At 42.4% G+C, this 25,234-nt stretch overlaps 1 protein-coding gene and 1 pseudogene across 1 annotated transcript in view; both read right to left on the bottom strand.

Moving 5' to 3' along the window:
• Positions 1-19,670, bottom strand: part of DNAH8 (dynein axonemal heavy chain 8) — a 297,942-nt gene extending 278,272 nt beyond the window's left edge. Inside the window, exons 1-7 of the mRNA XM_066252925.1 lie at positions 19,545-19,670; positions 18,622-18,811; positions 17,268-17,431; positions 10,122-10,298; positions 9,196-9,309; positions 4,668-4,775; positions 3,578-3,679 (exon numbers count right to left, since the gene is read on the bottom strand). Coding sequence (XP_066109022.1) covers positions 3,578-3,679; positions 4,668-4,775; positions 9,196-9,309; positions 10,122-10,298; positions 17,268-17,431; positions 18,622-18,811; positions 19,545-19,655 — 966 coding nt within the window. The 5' untranslated portion in view covers positions 19,656-19,670. The remainder of the gene's footprint in view (positions 1-3,577; positions 3,680-4,667; positions 4,776-9,195; positions 9,310-10,121; positions 10,299-17,267; positions 17,432-18,621; positions 18,812-19,544) is intronic.
• LOC136320968 (dnaJ homolog subfamily C member 2 pseudogene) lies at positions 1,106-2,656 on the bottom strand (annotated as a pseudogene).
• Positions 19,671-25,234: the final 5,564 nt, after the last annotated feature.

Below are 25,234 nucleotides of genomic sequence, written 5' to 3'. Positions count from 1 at the left end.
TGCAGTGTGCATAGGGATTTGTTCATAGTTTTTTTTTATAGTCCGGCCCTCCAACGGTGTGAGGGACAGTGAACTGGCCCTTGTGTAAAAAGTTTGGGGACCCCTGATGTAGTGTGTCATCCTTTTGATGAGGATGAAGGACTCTTTTCTTCCTTCCTTCCTTCCTTCCTTCCTTCCTTCCTTCCTTCCTTCCTCCCTCCCTCCCTCCCTCCCTCCCTTTTTCTTTTTCTTTCTTTCTTTTCTTTCTTTCTTTCTTTCTTTCTTTCTTTCTTTCTTTCTTTTTTTCTTCTTTTTACCAAAAGAAACAGAGGGACAGACAGACAGGAAGGGAGAGGAATGAGAAGCATCAATTCTTCATTGCAACACCTTAGTTGTTCACTAATGGCTTTCTCATATGTGCCTTGACCAGAGGGCTACAGCAGAGTCAGTGACCCCTTGCTCAAGCCAGTGACCTTGGGCTCAAGCCAGCAACCTTGAGCTTCAAGCCAGCGATGATGGGGTCATGTCTATGATCCCATGCTCAAACTGGCGACCCGGCACTCAAGCTGGATGAGCCCACACACAAACCAGATGAGCCCATGCTCAAGCCGGTAACCTTGGGGTTTCAAATCTGGTTCCTCAGCATCCGAGGCCAATGCTCTATCCATCGCACCACCACCTGGTCAGGCATGGAGACTCTATTCTATGTCAAGTCTCTTGACTCCAGAAGAAGAATATGTAATTCATATAATTGGTAATAATTTTCCATCTTGAATTTGTTCCAGCAAGGAAGAGGTTCAACAGCTTTAATTAGTAATTGTAGATTGAGCCTCTCCTGACCAGTTTTTACTGCCATGTCCACCTTCTCTGCCTTCTTAGATGCTTATCACTTGCAAGCCTTGCTTCCTCTTTCTCTTGTCTAATTTGCTTGCTCTGCCTCCATTTATTTATCAGGGCAGCCATCCCTCCTGCTTCTGTGGGTAGCAACATGTTTCACGGAAGCACTGGAAAGCCAGCTAGTTTGAGGTCATCACAAAGCTTGTTCACATCGTCATCATTATAACCTGCTCCCTCTCATTACCAGCTTTTCCATGAATTGCAAAGTTCTTGCTGCCTTTCCATTTTTTTAAATCGGGATATAATTGACATATAACGTTATGTTAATTTCACGTGTACAACCCAAGGATTTAATACTGCCTTCCCTTTTTAATGGCTACTTTTTCTGAATGTCTTTTTCCTTCTTTGCCAATTATGCTTGTTCGACTTTCTCTCCTTTCTCCTTAGCTGCTGTCCAAGCAGCTTCTAATTCTGCTTGTCTTCTTCTTTAGCTTCTTGTTTCCTCTCCTTTCCTTCTGCTTTTGCTTCCTCCTCTGCTTCTTCTGGCCTTGGCTTTTTCTTTGACCCCTTCTGCCCTTGCCTCACAGCTGTGTGCATGATCAACCACAGTCCAGTTAATTTCTTCTTTTTTTTTCCCTCTGTGCCCTTGTCTTTCTGTTCAGATTTTCAACCTCTCCCTTCTCATCAGGATGTTCTGCTTTTTTCTTCTCTGTTTAAATAAAACAATTCTCTCCAAGCATAAAAATTATAACATAGAAGAAATAAAATGTCTCTACATCTTCAAATGGTAAATTCATATCACCAAGTTTAGAAACTTTCTTTTTTATTTATTTATTTTGTTTGTTTCTTTGTTTGTTTATTTTACTATCTGGAATTCCTTTCAAACACTTGGGGAGCCTGACCTGTGGTGGTGCAGTGGATAAAGCATCGACCTGGAAATGCTGAGGTCACTGGTTTGAAACCCTGGGCTTGCCTGGTCAAGGCACATATGGGAGTTGATGCTTCCTGCTCCTCCCCCCTTCTCTCTCTCTGTCTGTCCTCTCTCTCTCTCTCTCTGTCTCTCCCTCTCCTCTCTAAAATGAATAAATAAAAAAATTTAAATTAAAACACTTGGGGAAATGCTTCAAAGAAACTGTTCCTTGCCTCACTTTTAGAAGGAACTGAGTTATCAAAAGCAAGATCTACATTGTTAAATTCTCTGTTTTCACTAGATCAGCACGCACATTTCATAAGCTTTAGTAATGCAAGTGTGGTAGTCATGTTTTTAAGCTATTTATTGATTTTAGAGAGTGAGAAAGAGAGAGAGAGAGAGAGAGAGAGAGCAATTTTGTCGTTTCACTAATTTATGCCTCGATGGTTGATTCCTGTACGTGCCCTGACCTGGACTGAACACACCCCCGGGGGTATCAGCATGAGGCTCTAACCAAGGGGGCTGCTCGGCCGGGACAGCGAGTGTGGTAGTCATCATCTCCTCCTTTTATGGGTTCGCCAGCTACTTTTAGTGATGTGTTCAAACCACTGCTTCACGAGCTGCTTTGGTCTGTCTCTGTGTAACTTCGTGTCGTGTGTGGCCAACTCCAAGAAGCCCATAATGATCCTAGCTCTTCTTCCAGGGTTTGGAATCAGTTGTTTTCAGCAATAGAATCCGTCCTAACTGCAACTCTTCATCTTTTGCTTCCTCTGACAACTCCTTCTTACCCTCCAGAGTTCCAGGGCTCCGAGCACAGTGGCTCACGTCCTCGGTCGAGGACAGTGGGCGCCCTTGCTGGCTCCGCCTCCAGCCTCGTGCCTCGGCTCCACCAAGCTCAGGAACCGGTACATGGAGACGGCCGACAACCATTTCCAGATGGGGCCTTACCGGTGTGGTCATTTCTTTCAGACTTTTAAAAATCAGATCATTCTAATTTTCTCCAAACCTTTCCATAGAACAGAAAAGGGGGCAATCCTTCCTTCCCTCTCCACCCGCACTCATTCTGACTCCTTAGTGCTGAAACACGGGCAAGGACAGTCTGAGAAAGAAAAACTACAGGCCAGCTCCCTCACGAATATTGTTGTGAAAAATCCTAAAAAGAATGGTAGCGAACTGAATTTGAGTGTTCAAAAAGAGATTACTATACCACGACCAAGTTGAGTTTATCCTTTGGACATTAGATTGCTTCATATTAGAAAACCCTAAGAAATTCCATCCATCACACTAACAGGTTGAGAAGAAAAATCTTATAAGCATCTCAAAATATACGGGCAGAAAAAATTTTTTTCACAACTTTAAAAAATATCTCCTAGTACTAAAACTCAAAATAAGATTGCCTTCATCTAATAGACCACGTATTAAAAACTTACGAAAGCATCAGACTAAATGGATAATTGTTAGAAATAGTCTGTCTCAAAAGAAGCATCAAAATCAGATGCCATTGGTCACTATGTCTATACACCAAGGATGCAGGCAGTCCTAGCCAATGAGGGGCCAGACAATGAAGTGAACAGGGGTGGGAATGAGAGGTGGGGGCCAGAGGATAAGAAGTAGCACACAAGGGTGTCTGATAAAGGCAGCCATGGGGAAGATGGGCATTAAATTACACCCTAAAAGGAGCACAAAGTATAAATGGAAGTAGGTAATTTTAATGAAGTTCTTTTATATTCTCATGCTACTCTGTTCAATGTTTTATCAAAAACTATCATGCTTTGTGCATGCACAAAGTAAACAGAATTGGACCAGATGGTGAAAGCTTTGCTTCAGGAAAACAGAAGTACTCGTACAAACCTGGATCTTCTTTAGCACGACTGGTGTTTCCTGGTCCCACACATGGTTGAGTCCTCCATCAGTGATATAGGCTTTAGATGCTGTCACCATTTGATTTGTTACCTAAAATAAACAGTAGTCCAAAATAATAAAGACTTTTTAAAAAAAAAATTTTAATCACAAGCATAAAAATGGTAAACAGTAAAATTATTAAATGAATTAATCACAGTACATAAAACACAAAGAAATATACATTCCAGTCAAAACAAACAAAAAAACAAAGTCACATTTAACTACTACGGGTAATTGGGGCCGTAACTTTCAAAATCAACTCTATTTTCCACTTGTCAATTTCTCCTCTACTTAGCTCTTGACCCAGCCTAAGTATGATTCTTCACCACCCTTCAACATGCAAACCAAATATCAAGTTAACCCCTTCTCACTCCCCGCTCCCCAAATAGTGAAAAAGGCCAAGAGAGCTATTTATTTAAATGGTCTGGAAGTTAGATCAAGATGGCAGGTTGACACAGACATTTTGGAGAATTCCTAAAATATGGAAAGCATGTGGGATCAAATCCATAGGGGAAAAAAGACTAGAGAAAACCAGAACCCAGTTCCAGAGAAGGTTAATGTTAGTGTGGAGCAATTGTGAGAACTTTCAGGATGGGAGAGGATGTGAGGGGACTTGGCACACTGAATTTAAAGTGACATGGGCTGAAAGGTCAAAGCGTGAGCGTGAACCACAGACCCAGAGAGGCGTGGCTGTCCCCAGCAGCCTGCTGCAAGCCAGGAGCACCTATCAGAGAAAATGCTACTCATATTCCCCTCCCAACATAAGTCCAACACCTCCCTCACCGGAAACAGAACAGGGAGGCAGTTTAGGAGTCTAAAATACAAAGATGGCAGGACAACCAAGAATCACCAAGCAATCGAAGAAAACAAACGTGACAACAGAGGCAGTAAACTCAACAACTCCTGTGTGCCCTGACCGGGGATCAAACCTGGGCGGTCAACATGCTGGGTGATGCTCTCCCATTGAGCCAACCTGCCAGGGCCGATTGTTAACTTTTCCACAGAGTTACATGTGTGACTTCTGCCCCTGAAAACTTACCTTGATAAACAATGATGTCATTCTCTCTGAAGTATTATAATACCTTGACACACTGTGAATCATTCTGATGGCATTAATCAAATTTTGTATTCCATGTGCCATAGAAACCTAAAATTAAAATATATTTAGTGAATGCCATTATACAGTTATAGGTTTAATAACCAATATCCGATAGTATTCAAAACTCTGAACATACATAAATAACAATTTAGCCTTAAAGTCAAATTTTACTAAATGCAATGTGGTATCCTAGACTGGGTCCTGGAACAGAAAAGGGACATCAGCTTTAACAAATTTGCCAAGAAAATTCAAACGTTAACAGGAGAAACTGGGTGAAGATAATTTGGTATTATTGTTGCTTAGAAGTTTATTTAAAAATAAAAATTTAGTCCTAGCCGGCTGGCTGAGTGGTAGAGCATCAGCCTGACATGTGGACATCCTGGGTTCGATTCCCAGTCAGGACACACAAGAGAGGTGCTCATCTGCTTCTCTACCCCTCTAGCTTTTGCTTCTCTCTCTTTCTCTTCCTCCTGTATCCATGGCTCAATTGAAGCAAGTTGGCCCCAGATGCTGAGGATGGCTCCATGGCCTCCACCTCAGGCACTAAGAAGAGCTCAGTTGACGAGCGATGGACCAATGCCCCAGATGAGCAGAGCATTGCCCCCTAGTGGGCCTGCCATGTGGATCCCAGTCAGGGTGCATGTGGGAGTCTGTCTCTCTGCCTCCCCTTCTCTCAGTGAATAAAAAAATGAAATTAAACTAAATAAAACTTTAAAGGTGACAGGGATTTTAAGGATTAATAGTTCAAGCTGTCCCTTTTAACGATGAAGAAACTGATATCTTGAGGGGTAGAGTGACTTACTTAGGTCAGATTAGACTACAACTCATTTCCACGCATTCCACTCAATTCACCTTTCAGCAAACGTGCTTGTTGCCACTGGGTTCTGAGACTATTGGGTGAAATCCAATCATAAGGAACCTATCCTGGAGGAGGCCATGGCAGAGTGGAAGAGGTGTACATGAACAAGCTGAACTGGCAGAACAAGTGCAAACATACATAAAACAATCGCTAATGTTCACTGAATGTTCACTGTGTGCCGGGTACTAGGCAAAGAGCTTCGCTCAGCCTCTTAATTTATGCTGACAATGACCACTTAAGGTAGGCTTGATTTCATCACCACTGAGATATCACTGGCTGCAAGCCTGTAGCATACTCCAGGTGATGCTGAGAAAGGAAAAAAAAAAAAGCCCAAGATGGAGCAACTCACTCCCACATAAAACTAAGCCATCAAAAGGTTACACCCCTCTGTAAAAGTAAACATGAAACAAAGGAGCCTTGGAGAAAAAGACAGGCACAAAACTTACATGTCCCAACCCCGCTCCTTGTGGAGGGAGGGAAAAGAAATTCCCCTGAGAACCTGTACCACAAGCTGGCTTTCATTCACTGCAGTCTGAATTCACTGGTACAAAAGCAAAAGAACAAACAGCCCTCGTGGAGGGAATGAATAATGTAAGATGGCGTCGCATCCACAGGATTCATACAACTCAATGGACTGTGCTCTGAGTACAGATGTTAACATGAAAAAAACAACAATGCGTTTTAGAATCTATAAATAAAATATTATTGTTTCCATTTTGCACATGAGAAAATAGGGAGTTAGGGAAGCTGAGTACCTAGTTCAAGGTCCCAAAGCTGTAACATAACCACAGTGTGTGCCTGCGGTTTTTGAGGCCTGCTTTTCACCCTGGTGCAAATCATGATGGAAAGACAGATAAGTTCAATGGCATCCCCGCCCTCAAGGAGCATGCCTTTTAATTGCTAGGAGAATATAAAATATATAAACGATTTTAGCAGTGGTGATGAAATAAATAAAGCCAGGCAGATCAACTATTAATTCATGTACTGTATGTCCTGGGTATGGGGTGTGACACAATTAAATCAATTGCATGTGGCTTATGAAAATTTACATTATTTCACAATTAACCTTGTATGTCAGAATTCAAAGTATATGTGTTATCTATGATTCAAAAAAAGATTCTAATACAAAATGTGTCCAGAAGGAGTCCTTGCACCCTCAATAAGGCAAGCCTATGAAGTACCCCTAACTCCAATGAAGGAGGCTCAGGGGGAGCATCAAATGGGTCCACCAGGAAAACTGCCTTTCTGAATTTTTTTTTACTTGAGATATAAAGACAGACTCTACCACATGCACCTCAACCAGGATTCACCTGGCAACCCTCATCTGGGGCTGATGCTCAAATCAACCAAGCTATTTTTAGTGCCTGAGGCTGACGCTCAAACCAACTGAGCCATCCTCAGCACTATAGGCGACGCTCAAACCAGTTGAGCCACTGGCTGCAAGAGAGGGAAAGGGAGAGAAGCAGATGATCGCTTTTCTTATGTGCCCTGACTGGAAATCAAACCTGGGACGTCCATATGCTGGGCTGATGCTCCATCTACTGATCCAGCCAGCCAGGGCCTCACCTAAATTTTAAACATCATTATTTACCATAGTAACTCTTTGAGTACACAGTTCTCACCTATTTATACACAGTACTCAGACATTTTATATGTAAAATATGTAATAATAGATATACCTAAAGTGCATTACCAGGATGATAAATAAAACAGTCTACATAAAATTCATAAAATTTATTGAGAAATGGAATATGAGTCCTCCACATTTTTCCTGCTCAAATGACAGTGACAAGCTAAACAGAAATTGATGGTTGCTTTTAATAAGAATTTTAAAAATGGGAAAAAAAGAATTTGTAAAACTGCAAAATTAATGAGTATAGAGGGGGAAGCAATTATATGACTCAATACTATTTGTACTTCTATCATTTCGAAGCAAAATGTTTGAAATATTCTTGTATCAGAGAATGCATAAAGTTCAATCACAATAAAATAATAGTAATAATAAGAATAATAATATACAGCCATGGCTATAGAACAATTGAACAAAGCTTCATAAATTACATAGGATGAAAAGAACACCAGAACTAAAAGATTTGGAAATTATGGGAATTTAAGCAAGTCTGTTGAACCTAGGGGTTGAAATTAGTATACCTTAAAATTCAGAGGTCCTGATAACAATAAAAAGCATTGCATCTTTTTTCCCAAGTTTACTTTTTATAGTGAAAAGTTTACTTTTTATATAGAAAAGTGAAGAGAATAATTTCTAATGATTCCCCATCTCCAGACTTGACTAATGTTAACGTTTTGCTATATTCACTTCATCTATTGTATTTTACATCAAGAGCCACTTGTAGCTAGTCCTTCTAAAGTAGGTATCAGGTATATGTATATTTAATATCTGCTTCTTCAACTCTTGTGAGTAACCCAAATGCTTGTGACATGTTATAATTCTAAATTTTCTTAAGATGCAAATTTCAACCGCACATGTTATAAAGCTGAAAGATTGAGTCATTGAGCTAGAGTGAGCCAAGCAACAGCCATATTTCTCCAGCACCATGTAATTTGGGGTTTTTGTTTGTTTGTTTGTTTGTTTCATTCATGCTAATATACACAGATACACCTAATGTGAAACAGCTTTTAAAAGGTTCCCAACAGAAGTCCAGGTGCTGGTACTAGGGGTAGAAGCACACAGAGTGAATTTTAAGGAAGTTTTTGTAAAACAAAAACACGTGGTAAATAAAGTTCATCATCTCTTTGTGACTCTTCTCTTAAAAGACTGCTTCTGAGAAGCCTTCCTATCATCTTTCCTGGTGCTTCCTAATGGACACTGGGGTTCCACACAGCACTAAAAATTGCACCTACCCAGGACTCTTGACCATCCTTCCCTCCCACTCACATTAAACTGCTTGGCTATCAGTAACCTCTTGGGATGGGCATGAACACCCATCCCTCTCCTCCAAATCTAAGTGATATGGGACATAGACTCTTCCCCTTTCCCTGTTCTAGGATGGAACCAGCATTCACCCTATTCCCAAAAAAGATTAGTCAACCATGTCATGTGGCCAGTGGTGCCATGTATGCAGAGGATTTGACTATCTCTTCAAAAAGTAGACTGGATAGCCTGACCTGTGGTGGCGCAGTGGATAAAGCGTTGACCTGGAAATGCTGAGGTTGCCAGTTCAAAACCCTGGGCTTGCCTGGTCAAGGCACATATGGGAGTTGATGCTTCCAGCTCCTCCCCCGCCTTCTCTCTCTCTCTCTGTCTCTCCTCTCTCCCTCTCTCTCTGTCTCTCCCTCTCCTCTCTAAAAAAATGAAATAAAAAATAAAAAATTAAAAAATTAAATTAAAAAAAGTAGACTGGATAATGCTGAACATGTGTATCAGAAACTAATATAAATTATTTTGAGAGCATTTTAACTAAGAGAATACCTTGGAAGAAATGTGTACCTGAAACCTGCATGATTTGTTAACTAGTGTCACCCCAATAAATTCAACAGACAGAAAAAAAATAAACAACAAATAACTTTCTTGCAGTATAAATTTTCCCATGCACAAATTATTTTTAAATGCAGTAATTTTTCAAATTACACTTTTAAAAGCATACTTACTAGATCATAGTTATAGAGAGGCTGACATACTTTTTCTAGAGTGTACAAATATCTGACATTATCTTTTGATTCATTTGCTGTATCTGTAATTCTTGCATCCAAATCACGCCAATTCTAAGAAAAAAAGTAAGAATTCTGACACATTCAAATACACAAGTGTGTTAAAGTTTAATCAACAAATTCAAACTGTCTTCCCTCATGATATGTGTGTGTGTGTGTGTGTGTGTGTACTAAATAGGAGATACTTAATGGATATTGATATATTTTTATTTTATTATTTAAGACAAAGTTATAAATACCTTAAACACCCTAAAACTAAAGATTAATTCCATTTGCAATTAGCATCCTGTCTGTAGGTTTAAACTGGATCTGCTTCTACTTGGAGTGGCTTTTCCAGGTCAGCTATTTACTTTATTCTATGTATTCAAGTATGGGTCAAGTTAGGAAGACAGAACATATATATATTTAAGGAAGAGTAAAGAAAAAGGTAAGGACCTGGAAGGAATCAAGCCAAATTATTAACAAAGATGACATCTAGGGAAAAATAATAAAATAAAATAGTAGGAATGAGACATATGATGAGAGAGTATTTTTGGTTTTGACTTTCTATGTAATTCTTTACCTTAGTGAGCCTCTGTTGGTTTACAATTTCAACAACAATTTAAAAATGAATGGCAATCATCCCATAGTAGTACTGTCAAATTGGTGTCTGAAATACTGAAGACTAAATCTTCATTTCTGCACTTCCCTTTCCTCTTCCGGAATGAAGTGGAGCATATGAGAAAGCCTTACTCATATTTATTTAGAAGTTCAATACTTCTAAATAAATGATTTCCATATATGATGCAAAGTAGCAGTTCAAAAAGGGTAATTGTCCAGTTGGTTGTTCTGAGGCATACCAGACTTTAAAATACAAGGCCCTGTACCTTTAAGAGTTTGGAATGTGCAACATTAAGCACATTTATGACAGCTTTACAACTCGGCCCCTTAATCTGTTCGATGATGTAATTGAATTTAGCCGACATGCGTTTCCAGTGCTCCAGTTCAGTGAGTGGACCCGAGTCATCAGCTTCCTTTCGCATCTGCTCACTCTCAATAAGTACCTGCAATCAGAAAAATTCACTGGATACTGAAATGTTACATTCTTGAATCTCATTACTTTCATCTTCTCAAAGGAAGCTAAAAGTATAAATGACATTCAACACTGAATAATGCTAACAACTGTTAGCAAACTAAGAATAGATGAGAACTTCTTTAACGTGATAAATAGTATACAGCTACCAAAAATCTACAGCAACATACTTAAAAGTGAAATTTTAGAGAATATCACTAAAACCAAGGACAAGACAACTTTTGTCACTATCACCACCCACTTCCATTCAACCTGGTAATAAAGATCCCAAATCAAGATAAGTAGACAAAAGAATTCCAAAAGATTCTAATATTCACATATGATGAGGGAAGACAGCTTGAATTTGTTAATTAAACTTTAACACACTTGTGTATTTGAATGTATTATAGAATTCTTACACTTTTTTTCTTAGAATTGGTGTGATTTGGATGCAAGAATTACAGATACAGCAAATTGAAAATGAAAAAAAAAGAATAATCACAGCTGATATGGTTGACCACATTTTAAAACTTCCAGAATATTCAAGAACAAATTTTTACATTTAATAAAAGTGAGATTGTGCCTGACCAGGCAGTGGCACAGTGGACAATGTCGAGATGCAGAGGACCCAGGTTTGAAACCCCAAAGTCGCTGGCTTGAGCACGGGTTCATCTGGTTTGGGCACAGCTAACCAGCTTGAAGTCCAAGGTCACTGGCTTGAGCAAGGGGTCACTCACTCTGCCCCTTGGTCAAGGCACATATCAGAAAGCAATTAATGAACAACTAAGGTGCTGCAACAAAGAATCAATGCTTCTCATTTTCTCTTCTTTCCTGTCTGTCCCTATATGTCTCTCTCTCTGTCTCTCTCTATCTCTGTCACACACACAAAAAAAGTGAGGTTGCTGGATGTATACATAAATATCAGTAGCATTTATTTACAAACTATTTAACAACTTAAAAATGTAAATATAAAAATACAGCATTTGCTGTAATAAATAACAGTGGTAAGACAGAAAGAGATTAACAAAAGATGTGCAAGATCTTTTCGAAGAAAATTAGAAAACTTACTTCCAGCACACAAAATAAGACCTAATCAAATGGAGAGATATACCATGTTCATGGATGGAAAAATTCAATAATATAAAGACAGCACTTTTCTCTAAATCAATGTATACATTCAATAAAGTTTCAATCAAAATCTCAAAAGAGCTTTTGATGATACTTGCCAAACTAGTCTTAAAATTAATTTGGAAGAACAATTAACCAGGAATAATCAATGCAATTTTAGAGAAAAATACACTAAGGCAGAGGTAGTCAACCTTTTTATACCTACCGCCCACTTTTGTATCTCTGTTAGTAGTAAAATTTTCTAACCACCCACCAGTTCCACAGTAACGGTGATTTATAAAGTAGGGAAGTCACTTTACTTTATAAAATTTATAAAGCAGAGTTACAGCAAGTTAAAGCATATAATAATAATTACTTACCAAGTACTTTATGTCAATTTTTGCTATTTGGCAGAATAAATCTTTATAAAACAACTTACTATAGTTAAATCTATCTTTTTATTTATACTTTGGTTGCTCTGCTACCACCCACCATGAAAGCTGGAACGCCCACTAGTGAGTGGTAGGGACCAGGTTGACTACCACTGCACTAAGGGATTTGCCATACCAAATGCTCATTCATTAAAAAGCTCCAGAAACAAAAGCAGCATCATATGAGTACCAAAAAAATAAGTACACCAGTGAGAGAAAAGGGGTTCCAGAAACTCTGACATGCTACAGAGGTTATATTACAAATTATTTAGGAAAGAACAAACAGTGCTGGGACAAAACCGGCTGACCATATGGAAAAGATAAAACCAGATTCTTGCCTCACATTATACCTGCACACAAAAATAATTTCAGATGGAGTAAAAACCAAAATGTTAAAAACAAAATGCTAAAACTTTTAAAGAAAATATAGAATATGAGGGTAAAAGCATGGAATTGCCCTGGTCGGATAGCTCCGTTGGTTGGAGTATTGGCCTGAAGTGCAGAGGTTGCCATTTTAATCTCTGGCCTGAGAACATACAGGAAAAGATTGATGTTCCTCTCTCTCTCTCTCTCTCTCTCTCTCTCTCTCTCTCTCTCTCTCTCTTTCTCCTTTACTCTCTGGCTAAAATCAATAAGTAAAATCTAAAAAAAATAAATATAAAATAAAAGCATGGAACCAAATGCCATAATTGTCAAGAATATCAGTACCACCGCGGGGAGAAAACGGAATTTAAATTGGGAAGAGAAATGCAAGGGGATTGTAAGATGCTGGCAAGGTTCCATTTCTTAACTTGTGCAAAGTTTATACCAGTGTTAATTTCGCAATCATTGGTTGATTGTATTGTATTTATTCCTGTATATTTCACCATTTAAATAAATAATGTCAGAGAATATCTTCATAACACTGGAGTAGAAATGAGTTTCCTGAATAAAATACAGAGAGCACCAAGTTCCTAGACACTGGAGGTAGCTAAGTTGAGGCTGGACTACCATTTGTACTAAATATATTTACATTAAAATGTGCAACTCTCAGCCCTGGCCGGTTGGCTCAGCGGTAGAGCATCGGCCTGGCATGCGGGGGACCTGGGTTCGATTCCCGGCCAGGGCACATAGGAGAGGCGCCTATTTGTTTCTCCACCCCCACCCTCTCCTTCCTCTCTGTCTCTCTCTTCCCCTCCTGTAGCCAAGGCTCCATTGGAGCAAAGATGGCCCGGGCGCTGGGGATGGCTCCTTGGCCTCTACCCCAGGTACTAGAGTGGCTCTGGTCATGGCAGAGCAACGCCCCGGAGGGGCAGAGCATCGCCCCCTGGTGGGCAGAGCTTCGCCCCTGGTGGGCATGCCGGGTGGATCCCGGTAGGGCGCATGCAGGAGTCTGTCTGACTGTCTCTCCCCATTTCCAGCTTCAGAAAAAGAAAAAAAAAAATGTGCAACTCTCATCTGACTAAAGGCATGGCACCTAACGAAAATGCAGGACCCAATGTGGACCAAGGAAGATTAACATCCAGAAAATACTACTTAAAGTCCAACAATTCAGTAGGATACCACCAAGCACTCTGAAATATAAGTAGTTCAAGGATATGAAGAGACAGCTCGACGAGGAAACCTAAATAGCCATTAACCATGCTCAATCTCGCTGTCTTCAGTGAAATGCAAAATAAACCGAGACCCCATTTCACACCCAGTATACCGGCAACGACTAAAAATCTGCAAATCGCAAGTATGATGGGAGATCTGAAGTCATGGGAACTGTCATATGCTTCTGTAAAAAACATTATAATGGATATTTTATATGTTACAGTTAATATAACCACTAATTTTGAAGGCTTTGCAATACCCAAGAAAATATCTATACAGTACTACTCCCAGCAGTTCCTTTGGGAAATTCTCAAATGTGTACAAAGGAGACCTAAACAGAGATATCATTAAATGTGCATTTTTATTATTATTTGCAATAGCAAAAAAAAAAAAAGGGTAGAAACAGCTATCTTTCTGAGAAAACATGTGAATATATACTTCTGTACCTCTTTAAACAGAGGATACTAGACATAATTTAAATGTCTCCCAGATATTTGAACATCTATATAATAAACTGATTTCTTCATAGAGGAATACCAGACAGTGACTGAATTAAATTTATTTGTACCAACATGAATGAAAGAGGATGTTCAATGAGAAACAACAACAACAACAAAAAACAACTGTAAAAGGATCTTTAATAGTATTATACCCTTTAGGTGTGAAGATTTTAAACACAAAAACATAGTATGTGTGGCCCTGGCCGGTTGGCTCAGTGGTAGAGCGTCGGCCTGGCGTGCAAAAGTCCCGGGTTCGATTCCCGGCCAGGGCACACAGGAGAAGCGCCCATCTGCTTCTCCACCCCTCTCCCTCTCCTTCCTCTCTGTCTCTCTCTTCCCCTCCCACAGCCAAGGCTCCATTGGAGCAAAGTTGGCCCGGGTGCTGGGGATGGCTCCTTGGCCTCTGCCCCAGGCGCTAGGGTGGCTCTGGTTGCAACAGAGCGATGCCCCGGAGGGGCAGAGCATCGCCCCCTGATGGGCATGCCGGGTGGATCCCGGTCGGGCACATGCGGGAGTCTGTCTGACTGTCTCTCCCTGTTTCCAGCTTCAGAAAAATACAAAAAAAAAAAAAAAACATAGTATGTGTATATGTATATAATGTATTTACATCTGTAGTATAAAACTAATACATTTGTAAACGCAATAAAAGTGTAAAACTTTTCAGAGAACGAGTGGAGTCAGTAGCATCAGGACAGTGGTGAATCAGAGGGAGGGAGAAGGAAGGGGTAGAGCCTTCAGTGACAATTTGAAAAATCTGAATTGAAGCAAATATGCCAAACGACATCTGTTTAATCTGTTACTGAGGTGTTCGTTATAGGATTCTCGGTACTTTTTAAATGTTTTTGGTTTTTCATAACTTGAATTGTGATGGAATTTTTAAGGATACAAATGAAGTAAAATACATAGGTAATTTTCAAACCTACAAAGGTTCTGTCTTTTATCCACAAAATGCTTTTAATTCTAACCACGGTTTATGTAACTCTTTCCTAACCTTATTACAAGATTTGCCCAGCTCCTTAAATGGAGGATACTAGGCGTAATTTAAACTTTTTTAAATGGTTGAAAGTCTGTATAATTTGAATAACCGAATTAAAGAATAAAAAGGGGGGGCCTTAAAATCATCTTACCTTTTAAATTTTAACTCAAACAGGCTTTTTGATGTGGAACTCCTGTTACATTATTCACAGATGGTAATCCAGCCTCCGACGGAATACTTCCGGGGAGTCAGCCCGTTCCATTCCCATCTCTCCTTACAACCATCACTCTGTCCCGTCTGACCTCTGCCTTCGAGGGTCATACAGAACGAGTTCGACTTCACGTTAAATCCCTTCAAATAGTGGGAAATACCATGGCACCCCTAAGCTCCCTCTTCTCCCAGGTCAAGAATCTCCATGTACTTTCCTTGAATGATGGTGTTCAAATCCTTGGCCTATTTTTCTCTAAATTGTCCCTTTCTTAATGACTTATAGAAGTGCTTTACATATTATGCTGCTATTTTTTCCCAGAAGGTCATTTATCTTTTAACTTTGTTTATGGTAATTTCTGCCATATGGAAGTTATGAAATTTTTTAAAATTTTTATGTAGCCAAATCTATCTTTTTTTTTCTTTCTTTCATGGCTTCTGGGTTTTGCATCTAGCGTAAGAGAAGATTACTAGAGTGCATGTTATGCTCTGCTTCATTGACAGGTTTTGTTTTGTTTTCCACATTACTTTTTTTTTGTGACAGATACAAACAGAGAGAGCGACAGATAGGGACAGACAGACAGGAAGGGAGAGAGATGAGAAGCATCAATTCTTCGTTGCAGCTCCTTAGTTGTTCATTGATGCTTTCTCATATGTACCTTGACTGGGGGGCTACAGCAGAGCTAGTGACCCCTTGCTCAAGCCAGTGACCCCATGCTCAAGCTGATGAGCCTGCGCTCAAGCTGGCAACCTGGGGGTTTCGAACCTGGGTCCTCCGCATCCCAGTCTGACACTTTATCCACTGCCACCGCCTGTGCAGGCCCACATTAGACAGGCCTCTCTCACACAACATGTTTTTTAGGTTCGTGTTGGTTCAAGTTCTCCTTTTTTAGTTTTAGTATTCATATTTCTGTCTGTAATCCATCTTGAATTAATTTTTGTGTATGACAAGAGGTCAACATTGATTTTCAATGTAGTTTTTTTAAAGAGTGCTCTCCCATTTCCTGCATCGATTCTGCTTAATTTGGAAGTCAGTTGCTGCAATTGCCTAACTTCATTTCCTCATTTCAAGTCACCAAATTCTCCTACATCAAACCATTTTCTTTTGCTGGCTCATTTTTGTGAGAGAAACTCTGTATTGATTGCACATAACAACTGGAGAGGCTCTCCCTGGCCATTGCATAGCACAGGGCTGGATTTTCACAGGAGGTGACACCCTCCCCCTCCCCTTCCCCCCTCCCCTCTCCCCCCTCCCCCTTCCTCCTCCCCTCCAGTTGCACAACGGTGGCTGCAGGAGTTCTCTGCTGGGCAGCTGGGCACTTCAATTACCTAGTGACACGTGGAAGCAAATTCTCTGGCCGGCACTCCAGGCCTTGGTGCAGTTCACTAAGTCCTCCATTTTCCACTCCAATCTCACCTTCCTCCTTCCGATAGTTCTATGAGATGTGGTGTCAGAGATGCTTTTTTCTAAGTCTTGCCTGGTCGAGCTTTTTCTCCCCGAGGCCTCACTTAGCTGAAGACCTTCTTCTCCAGGTGCGCTGCCTGTGCTCACAAACTAGAGATCTGAGAGCTGGCTCCGACAGTCCCCCTTCAGTGTCGGGCAGGTACATGATTTCCGGTAGTGTTAGAAAATAAGCTGGCCCTTCTCAGAACGCTGACAAACACCCCACTCCCAACACTGCTTGTGTTACTGCCAGAGAGTTTGTCTGTCTGGAGTACCACTGATGTAAATGAGCCTGGCCTGGACCTCTTTGTCAGCACAGACAGTTCCTTGGATCAGCCAAGTGGTATTTACTTAGAGCCTAGCTCTGCAACACTAGTTTGTTTGTTTTTTTTCGTGTGTTCTTTTCCTCTCTCTATCTTCTGAAGCATATACACAATATATAAAGAATTAGAGATAAATGTTGGCCACTCCTGGTTCTTGCTTGTTTCACTCTCAACCCATATGGTTACAGTTTCTCCCTTAATGTGAGAAATATCCTAAAATTGATTGTAAGTGGTCCATAGAGAACAATGAATTCTGCACTGGAGTCGAGAACAGGCTGAGTTCCATAACAGAATCCGGAAGACTCCTCTACCCTTTCCTTTTAGGGATAACCCGCAGTGACTAGAACACAGAGGCGGCCGTGACTCACATCTGATGACGTGAACCTGAGTGAGCTCACCTGTTCAATCTGTTTATACCATATCATCAGCGTGTCCTCTAGCTGACGAACCATTTCCGAATTGCTAGCTGCGGCGGTTACCTCTTCAAAGGTGTGCAGTTTGGAAAAATCAACATTGTCTATCTTCTTTAACTTAACTGTTCCCTCAATACTGATTCTAGCACCTAAAAGGAATTCAGAAGAGTGTTTAGTGTTAATGTGTTAAACGTCCCTGTGTGGTTTCATAAGCTGTAAGCACTAACATGTCAAAGACCTAACACTTTATAGAAATGTAATTCTAATTGATCTCTAGATTGTGACTTAATGGTTTGTTAATAAAATTGTGCTTTAACAATATGAAATAGCCAGACCAGGCAATGGTGCAATGGATAGAGCGTCAGACTGGGACGCAGAGGACCCAGGTTCAAAACCCCAAAGTCGCCAGCTTGAGCGTGGGCTCATCTGGCTTGAGCAAGGCTCACTAGCTTGAGCCCAAGGTCGCTGGCTTGTATAAGGGGTCACTCACTCTGTTGTAGCCCCCAGGTCAAGGCACATATGAGAAAGTAATCAATGAACAACTAAGGTGCCGCAACAAACAACTGATGCTTCTCATCTCTCCCCCTTCTTGTCTGTCCTTCTCTCTGTCTCTCACTCTCTCTGTCACACACACAAAAAAAACCCAAAAAAACAATATGAAATAATTATATGCTTCAAGGAGAGTTTATAATAAGGTATATATTTGTAAATATGGTGAAAACTTTCACAAATAATATAGAAAGAAAACTCTCAATCTATAATGGAAAACACAAACTTATCTTACTCCTGCAAAGATTCCCTGAAAAGAGGGGCATTAATGATTTGATAACTTAGCTCCTGGTCAGATTATTAATTTAACATCTTCTTTAAAATGAAAATTTTTTTCTCTAATGCATTTTTTTTCTTGTAACAGTGACAGAGAGAGAGAGAGAGAGATAAAAACAGACAGGAAAGGAGAGAGATGAGAAACATCAATTCTTCGTTGCAGTACCTTAGTTATTCACTGATTGCTTTCTCATATGTGCCTTGAGCGGGGGTGGGGGGGTTCCAGCAGAGCAAGTGACCCCTTGCCCAAGCCAGTGACCTTGGGCTCAAGCCAGAGACCATGGGCTCGTGTCTATGATCCCATGCTCAAGCCAGCAATTCTGCGCTCAAGCTGGTGTCCCGTACTCAAGCCAGCGACCTCGGGGTCTCGAACCTGGGTCCTCTGCATTCCAGTCCAACGCTCTATCCACTGTCCCACCACCTGGTCAGGCTCAAATGCTTGTTTTTAATAACATATCTTATAGTCAATTTCTCATTTTTGGTAAACTTCTTGAACATAAAATGTTATTCTTACCATCTAAAAATGAAAGGTATCTGTTGATGATTTCAGTGAAAATGTGTATTTCAGATTCTCCTTGCTTGGATTGGTTTAAAGCACCCCAATTATCTGTTGCAAGAATAGCCGGTAGGAATATCTGCGCCAGCATATTCCTAATCCCAATCAGGAGTCCTTGCGAGGCATCCAGAACGGTGAACAGCACTTCCTGAAAGGGCAGCGTTCAGATGTCATTCTCCACGCTGATCCCCCCGGAGGGCTGAAAACTGTCGCCGATTTTACAACACAATAAGCATAGACAATACATTTCATAAGCTGTTTGGAAAACTGAAGTGGCTGTGAATGTCAGGGCTCTAAAATCAACAGATGTACACGCTGCCCTCATTTTAACCATGTACATGCTCGTCCCTCGAGTCCACACTTTCCCTGGCGCTTTGCTTTCCGCGGAGGGAAGCAGATGCGGCCTGCAGCCCATACACCTGCCAGGGAAACAAAGCTGAGCCTCCTGCCTGAAGGAAGTCCTCAGTCCACAGCTGCCCAGCCTCTGAAGAGGGGGCCAGACAGACCGTCAGCCCAGGGAAAGGGCGATGAAACTGTCCCTCTGCCCACAGTTCTGCATGGAAACAACACTGGTCCAACGGTACAGACCTCGTTCTGAGTAAGTTTGGGGGGCTCCACCGTACAGTGCAGGCTGATAGTTAACAGGGCGCGTTATATACTTTAAAGCTGTTAAGGTAGATCTTAAATATGATCACCAAGATGGGTAATTATGTGAGGTGACGAAGGTGCTGCTAATGTGACCGTGGTAATTATTTCTCAGTGTATAAGTGCATTAAATCAACTCATACACAATAAGTTTATACAATCTCGTATGTCTGTTATATCCCAAGAAAGCTGAGGAAATGCTTAACTGTCTGTTTCAAAACAAAATGTAACCGTACCTCATGAACGTTTTTAATATTTATGGCAACATCACTGTGACAGCGAACAAAAATGAGACACAGCCCTTTCACGCTCTCGGGGGCTGCACTGTCTATGTACAGTCTCATCATTTTGGACCCTTTGGTTACTCCAGCAATGGTTCGGCCGCATTCTGCAAACAAAAGACAAGAATTCAGCATACGGCCACATAGCTGATCAAATGTGATAAATGACCCTGCATCTCGCACCTTTGCTTCTTGCTTCGCTTTATTAAAAGAGGTTTTTGATGTGAGTGTGGGATAAATTGTTTTCTGTTTGCAAAAAGCTGTCAGTGTTGACGTTCTTAAATAGTGGCCACCTCTGGTTCCTCTCCCTGAGCTCCACACATCTGCCTCTCTGAGCCAGGCCTCACGCAGGGCCTCACGCTGGCCAGTCTCCGAGCCCACCCCCAGCCCCTCACACAGGGCCTCACGCCGACCAGTCTCCGAGCCCACCCCCAGCCTTTGCCTACCTCATTCCAATTTATCTTTCCATCTTGGGTGAAGCTGCACTAACTCCCCTGACAAGATCCAGTTGCCTATTAAATGTACTCACAGCACCCAATTCATGTGAAATTCTTTCTTGAACTAAGTTCATTGAAAACTAATCATTTAATTATAAACTTTTTTAAATTTAAAAATCTATTAAGAATACAATTTTCTTAGATGGCTAGTTGTAATATTAATATGCAAAAGTCAGTAGTTTTTCTATTTACAACCATAGCCAGTTTAAAACAAGATAAATGATATATTTCCTTCTTTTGCCAAGTGAGAGGAGGGGAGATAGAGAGACTCCCTCACGTTCCCTGACCGGGACTCACCCAGCAATCCCTGTCTGGGGCTGACACTCTGCCCATCTGGGGCCATGCTCTCAACCCAGCTATTCTTAGCGCCTGAGGCAGAGGCTCCATGGAGCCATCCTCAGCGCCTGGGACCAATGTGCTTGAACCAATCGAGCCCTGGTTGCAGGAGGGGAAGAGAGAGAAAAAGAAAGAAGGAGGGAAGAGAAGCATATGGTTGCCTCTCCTATAGTCCCTGACCGGGAATCAAACCCAGGACATTCAACTGGACATGATACCCAAAGCTTCATGGGGCAAACATGAACACAAAGCCAACATGCTAAGAATAGCAGAACAGCCCTGGCCGGATAGCTCAGCTGGTTAAAGCATCATCCCAAAGTGCAGAGGTTGCTGGTTCAATCCCCGGTCAGGGCACATACAGAAGTAGCCCGATGTTTCTCTCTCTCTCTCTCTCTCTCTCTCCCTCCCTCCCTCCCTTTCTCTGTTACTAAAAATCAATTTTTTAAAAAAAGAATGGCAGAATAAAAAGAATCTGTTTCTGGTGGCATTGCTGAGCATTTGAACCACTGCTAGCCACTGCCTTCCTTCTGATGAGAGAAAAATAGACCCCTAGAAGGAAGGTATTCTGCGAAGAGTCAGGAGGGCAGAGAAAAGCAGACAAAAATGACGCAGGCATGAACAGGAAACGCTGAAGGGCCTGGCTTCCGGGGAGCAGCAGACTCGTGTCTGGAAGAACCGGAAGTCAGACTGAACGGGTACTGTGCGCGTACAGGTTACTGTGGGCCTCAGCGGATAAATGACCCAACCCGGTAACTAGCAAGCACAAGAAAAGATTGCCTTGGCAGGAGTAAGTAGTGCGAACTTCAGAGGGGAAGTCTGGTAACAGAGCTGCTGGTTTTCCGTCTGGAATACGAGAACACTATGAAATACGGGTCCAGGCGTGAGGCAGCAGAGGCGGGAAGCCGGGAAGGACCGATAGGAGGGACACGCGGAAGGTCAAATCCACAGGGGGTAGAAGGCGAGGCGTCTCAGGCCAAAAGGATCATGGCCCGTGGGCCTAGTATTAAGACAACTTAGTCAAGTGTTAATTATTCTAGGAATACTGCGAACAGCAGAGGAAGCCAGCCATTCGGACTGCCAGCTGCAGCAGACAGCTGTGACCCGGGCCTCAGGGAGCGGCTGCGGGGCTCGCGGGCCCTTCCGCGACTCTCTCTAGTCCTCTGAACACATGTGTGCAAAATGGCTCCACCTGTTCCGGGGAAAATCCAATTAAATTCTAGTGAAAATTCGTATTCCCCAGGAGAGGTCAATGATTTCTACAAGGATGTTTTCTCCTTAAATCATTATAGTAATACTTGAAATATATATTTGGTTTGAAAACGTATTGTTTTTAAGATGGAAGCTTCTACTAAAAAAAAAGAGAGAGAGAGAGACACAAGCTTCTGATAAATTTCCTTTATAAGATCTCCCCTGTATGAGAGAAAAGTTAACCCCCATTAACTGTTAGCTAGCACATGACCCTGGTGAACAGCCTTACCAACACCTGGAGCATCTCCCTCCTGGTACAATAATTTCAATGTCTTACAGCCATCTTTCATAAAAAAATAAGCAAATGGTTCCAGCTGTTAAGTAAAAGAAAAAAATGATGATCAGTAAAACAAAACTACAATAAAATGAACCAAGCCCTGAGCTACACATTTTACATAGTTTAATCCTCATCACTTTGTAGATAAAAAAAAAAAAAATGAGACTCAAAGAGTTTATTCAAGATACACAGTGACGGGCACATCAGAGGCAGGATTAGAAGCTGAACTAATTTAATTTCAAAATGAGTGTGGAATATAGGATGAGTTCTATTTCTGAACCTACATTAATAAGCTATGTGTGTAAGTGGGTAGCCACTTACCTGACCCTCCTCATAGACTCTCATACAAGTAAATGGGTGAGTCCAACTGGAGGTAGATACAAATAATCACTGTTAAGAGAATCTATTCTTAAAAGCTGGCATGGAGAACAGAAAACTGGGCCTGATTAACTGTTTTGGTTGACCAATTATCTTTCTTTATTTATTTCTTCTTTCTCTCTTTCTTTCTTTTTAACAAGAGAGAGAAAGAAAGAGAGAGGCGGGGGATAGACAGGAAGAGAGAGAAATGTGAAGCATGAACTTTTTTGCAACATCTTAGTTGTTAATTGATTGCTTTCTCATATGTGCCTTGACCAGGAGGGGCTCCAGCTGAGCCAGTGACCCCTTGCTCAAGCCAGTGACCATGGGGTCATGTCTAGGATCCCATGCTCAAGCCAGCAACCCCATGCTCAAGCCGGCGACCTTGGGGTTTCAAACCTGGGTCCTCAGCGTGAGTAACTTTGTTTTCAGCTATTGTAACTTGATCCATATTATAGTCAAACTAATATAAAGCCAAATTATTATCATGAAAGTCTTCCATATTTATGAGAGTGAAGTTCTTATTCAATTATGAGTCAGCATAATATTTTAGTAAGTAGATAACCAAATAGGTCACGCACACAAAAACCCTCACACATCATTTGGGAAACACAGTTACTGACCCCGCTTCACCGAGTCCCACGGATTTCATCATTAAGTGTCCCCCTCGGGCAGTGAGTTTCTCTTCACTTTCCTGGCCACGCGTGGGCAGTGAACCTGGGGAGCTTTTACACAATGCAGAGTGCTGGGCCTGAGGATTCGTTTTTCTAAAAGGTTCCCGGTGACACTGACACTGCTGGTCCCAGGACCGTGTTTGGGAACCACCCCCAGGAGGTGAAGCAGAGCCGCAATGATGTGCAAGAGACTAGCCCTTCATTTTCTACTCTTCCATCTCACACACACACCTGACTCTCCTGCACAATTATTTCAGGCCATCACCTGAAAGATACAAAAGCCGTCAGCACAGCTATTCTGTCCCAGTTCCATAAATACTTTCTGGCTGTGTCTGACTTTTATGACGCATCAGCTTTGAAAGCATACAAATTCTCAAAAGTAGAGAGAGCACTTGACAGTGATAAAGAGAGTTCACAATATCAAATGCAACGAATTCTATTTTAGACACATTGTACTCCTGAGACCAACAGAGGGAATGTTGTCATGGGCCAAGATCATGACAGTGGATTAAAAATTCACTCATGATATGTGACATTCTATAAGTAGTTCACCTGAGCTTCAGCACAAGCTTGCACGGGGCAAGGCAGCATGATCGCGCCTCTTGCAGATGAGCGAACGAGCTAAAGAGAACTTGAGTGAAGGGTCAAAGGCGCGACCACAGTGCAGCGCCCAGGCTCAACGACAGCCCAGTGCCCCCAGATCCGTGTTCTTTCCACAGCACCGTTTTGCTGCCACCTTGACTTTGGAAAACGCTCTCATGTAAGTCGGGAAAGCAAGGTCTGTGATGACCCTGACCCAGTGCTGAACAAGGGGAACCACAGAAGGGCAAGGGGCCAACACAGGAACGCTAAGAGGGCAGAAATCTGTACGGATGAAGGTCCTGGCAAGAAAAAGAGCCCATCACAGGAGTTTTCAAAGACACTGTGTGAGAAAGAGGCTACCTCTCCAGCCCAGGGCAGGGACCGGGAAGCTGCGGCACGAGCAGCAATGTAACAGGACTAGCGACGGAGGAAAACCAGTGCCCAGGCCCGTCCCAGGCCCGGCGGGGAGAAGGGTGAGCTGAAAGCAGGCTGCGACCTGCAGCTGTGGGAGGGGGACTGCTCCGGAGCGGCTGTGGTCATGGCAGGACACGACCCCGCCAGAAACAAGGCCAGGTGGGGACGTCGGACCTCCCTCCCCTTCCACCCTCCAGTCCCCTGCCGGTGCTTCCCAGGGGCTGAGTCGCTCGGAAGCCACAGAGCACAGGCGGGCGCTCTGGTGACCATTCCAGAGAGGTCAGCCTTCCAGACCACAGAGAGGGGTGGGGCAGAGGGGAGAAGGTCTCTGAAGGCAAACGAAATAACCAGCACACCCTGGGCTGTCCACGGGTTGGCAGTGCCTTTAAAAAGCTGCTTTTGTTCTGGATTACACACTAGACTTCGCATAATGGGACACATCCTGTGTCCAGCTTTCTAAAGCACCACACCAACCCATGACACCCTTGTTCCTTGCTTCGTCCTGCTCACCCGTCCACCGGTCTTGATGCCAATTTACTATCTGTCCTTGTTTTGTTCTTTCTAATCTCTCCCAGATTTGACACTGTTTCCCCTCCTGGCTATACTGTCTTCCCTCCACTGTGCCTTTGTAATTCACAAATAACTCTTAAGAAGACACCTTTCCTGGCCGGTCCTTCCCTTGAGAGCTGGACTTCCCCTTCCTTGCAGCACAGGCAGTCTCTGGCCTGGTCTGGGATGACTTGAAGGGAAGAAGCTAACCACCCAGACCCAGAGTCCGAGCCCCATCCTAGGGAGACGAATGGAAGGGTGTGCGGGCACACGGCAGCCCCACCTCCTGGCTGGCCAGTGGAGCCTGGACTTCCCCCGAGCACAGAAGGCCAGCCCGGAAGGCCGGGTGACAAATACTGAAAGGTGAGGTGACCAGCTCTGCAGGCTGGCTCAGTCCCCCTGACTCAGTCCTCGCAGGGGTCCTCCTCCCCTGAAGGCTCTGGCCAGGCCCAATGTCTGCACCTAAACCTTTTGCAGAGCCGCTGGGATTCCAACTGTGGGGTTAGCCAAACATGGAGCCTAGCCATTACGCTAAGTGAGACAAGCCAGTCAAAGAAAGACAAGCACCGTATGAGTTCACTCGCGTATAATCTAATGAACAAAGGAGCTATCAAGCAAAATAGAGACGGGCTCATACGCAGAGAGCAGGATGACAGCTGTGGGGGTGGGGGACCGGGTAGTGGAGAGACTGAGCAAAAAACATGACAGAAA

The sequence above is a fragment of the Saccopteryx bilineata genome, chromosome 1 (assembly GCF_036850765.1).
Source record: "Saccopteryx bilineata isolate mSacBil1 chromosome 1, mSacBil1_pri_phased_curated, whole genome shotgun sequence".
NCBI lineage: Eukaryota > Metazoa > Chordata > Mammalia > Chiroptera > Emballonuridae > Saccopteryx > Saccopteryx bilineata.
The sequence above is the reverse complement of the archived record's forward strand: the minus strand, read 5'-3'. Positions and strand labels throughout refer to the sequence as shown.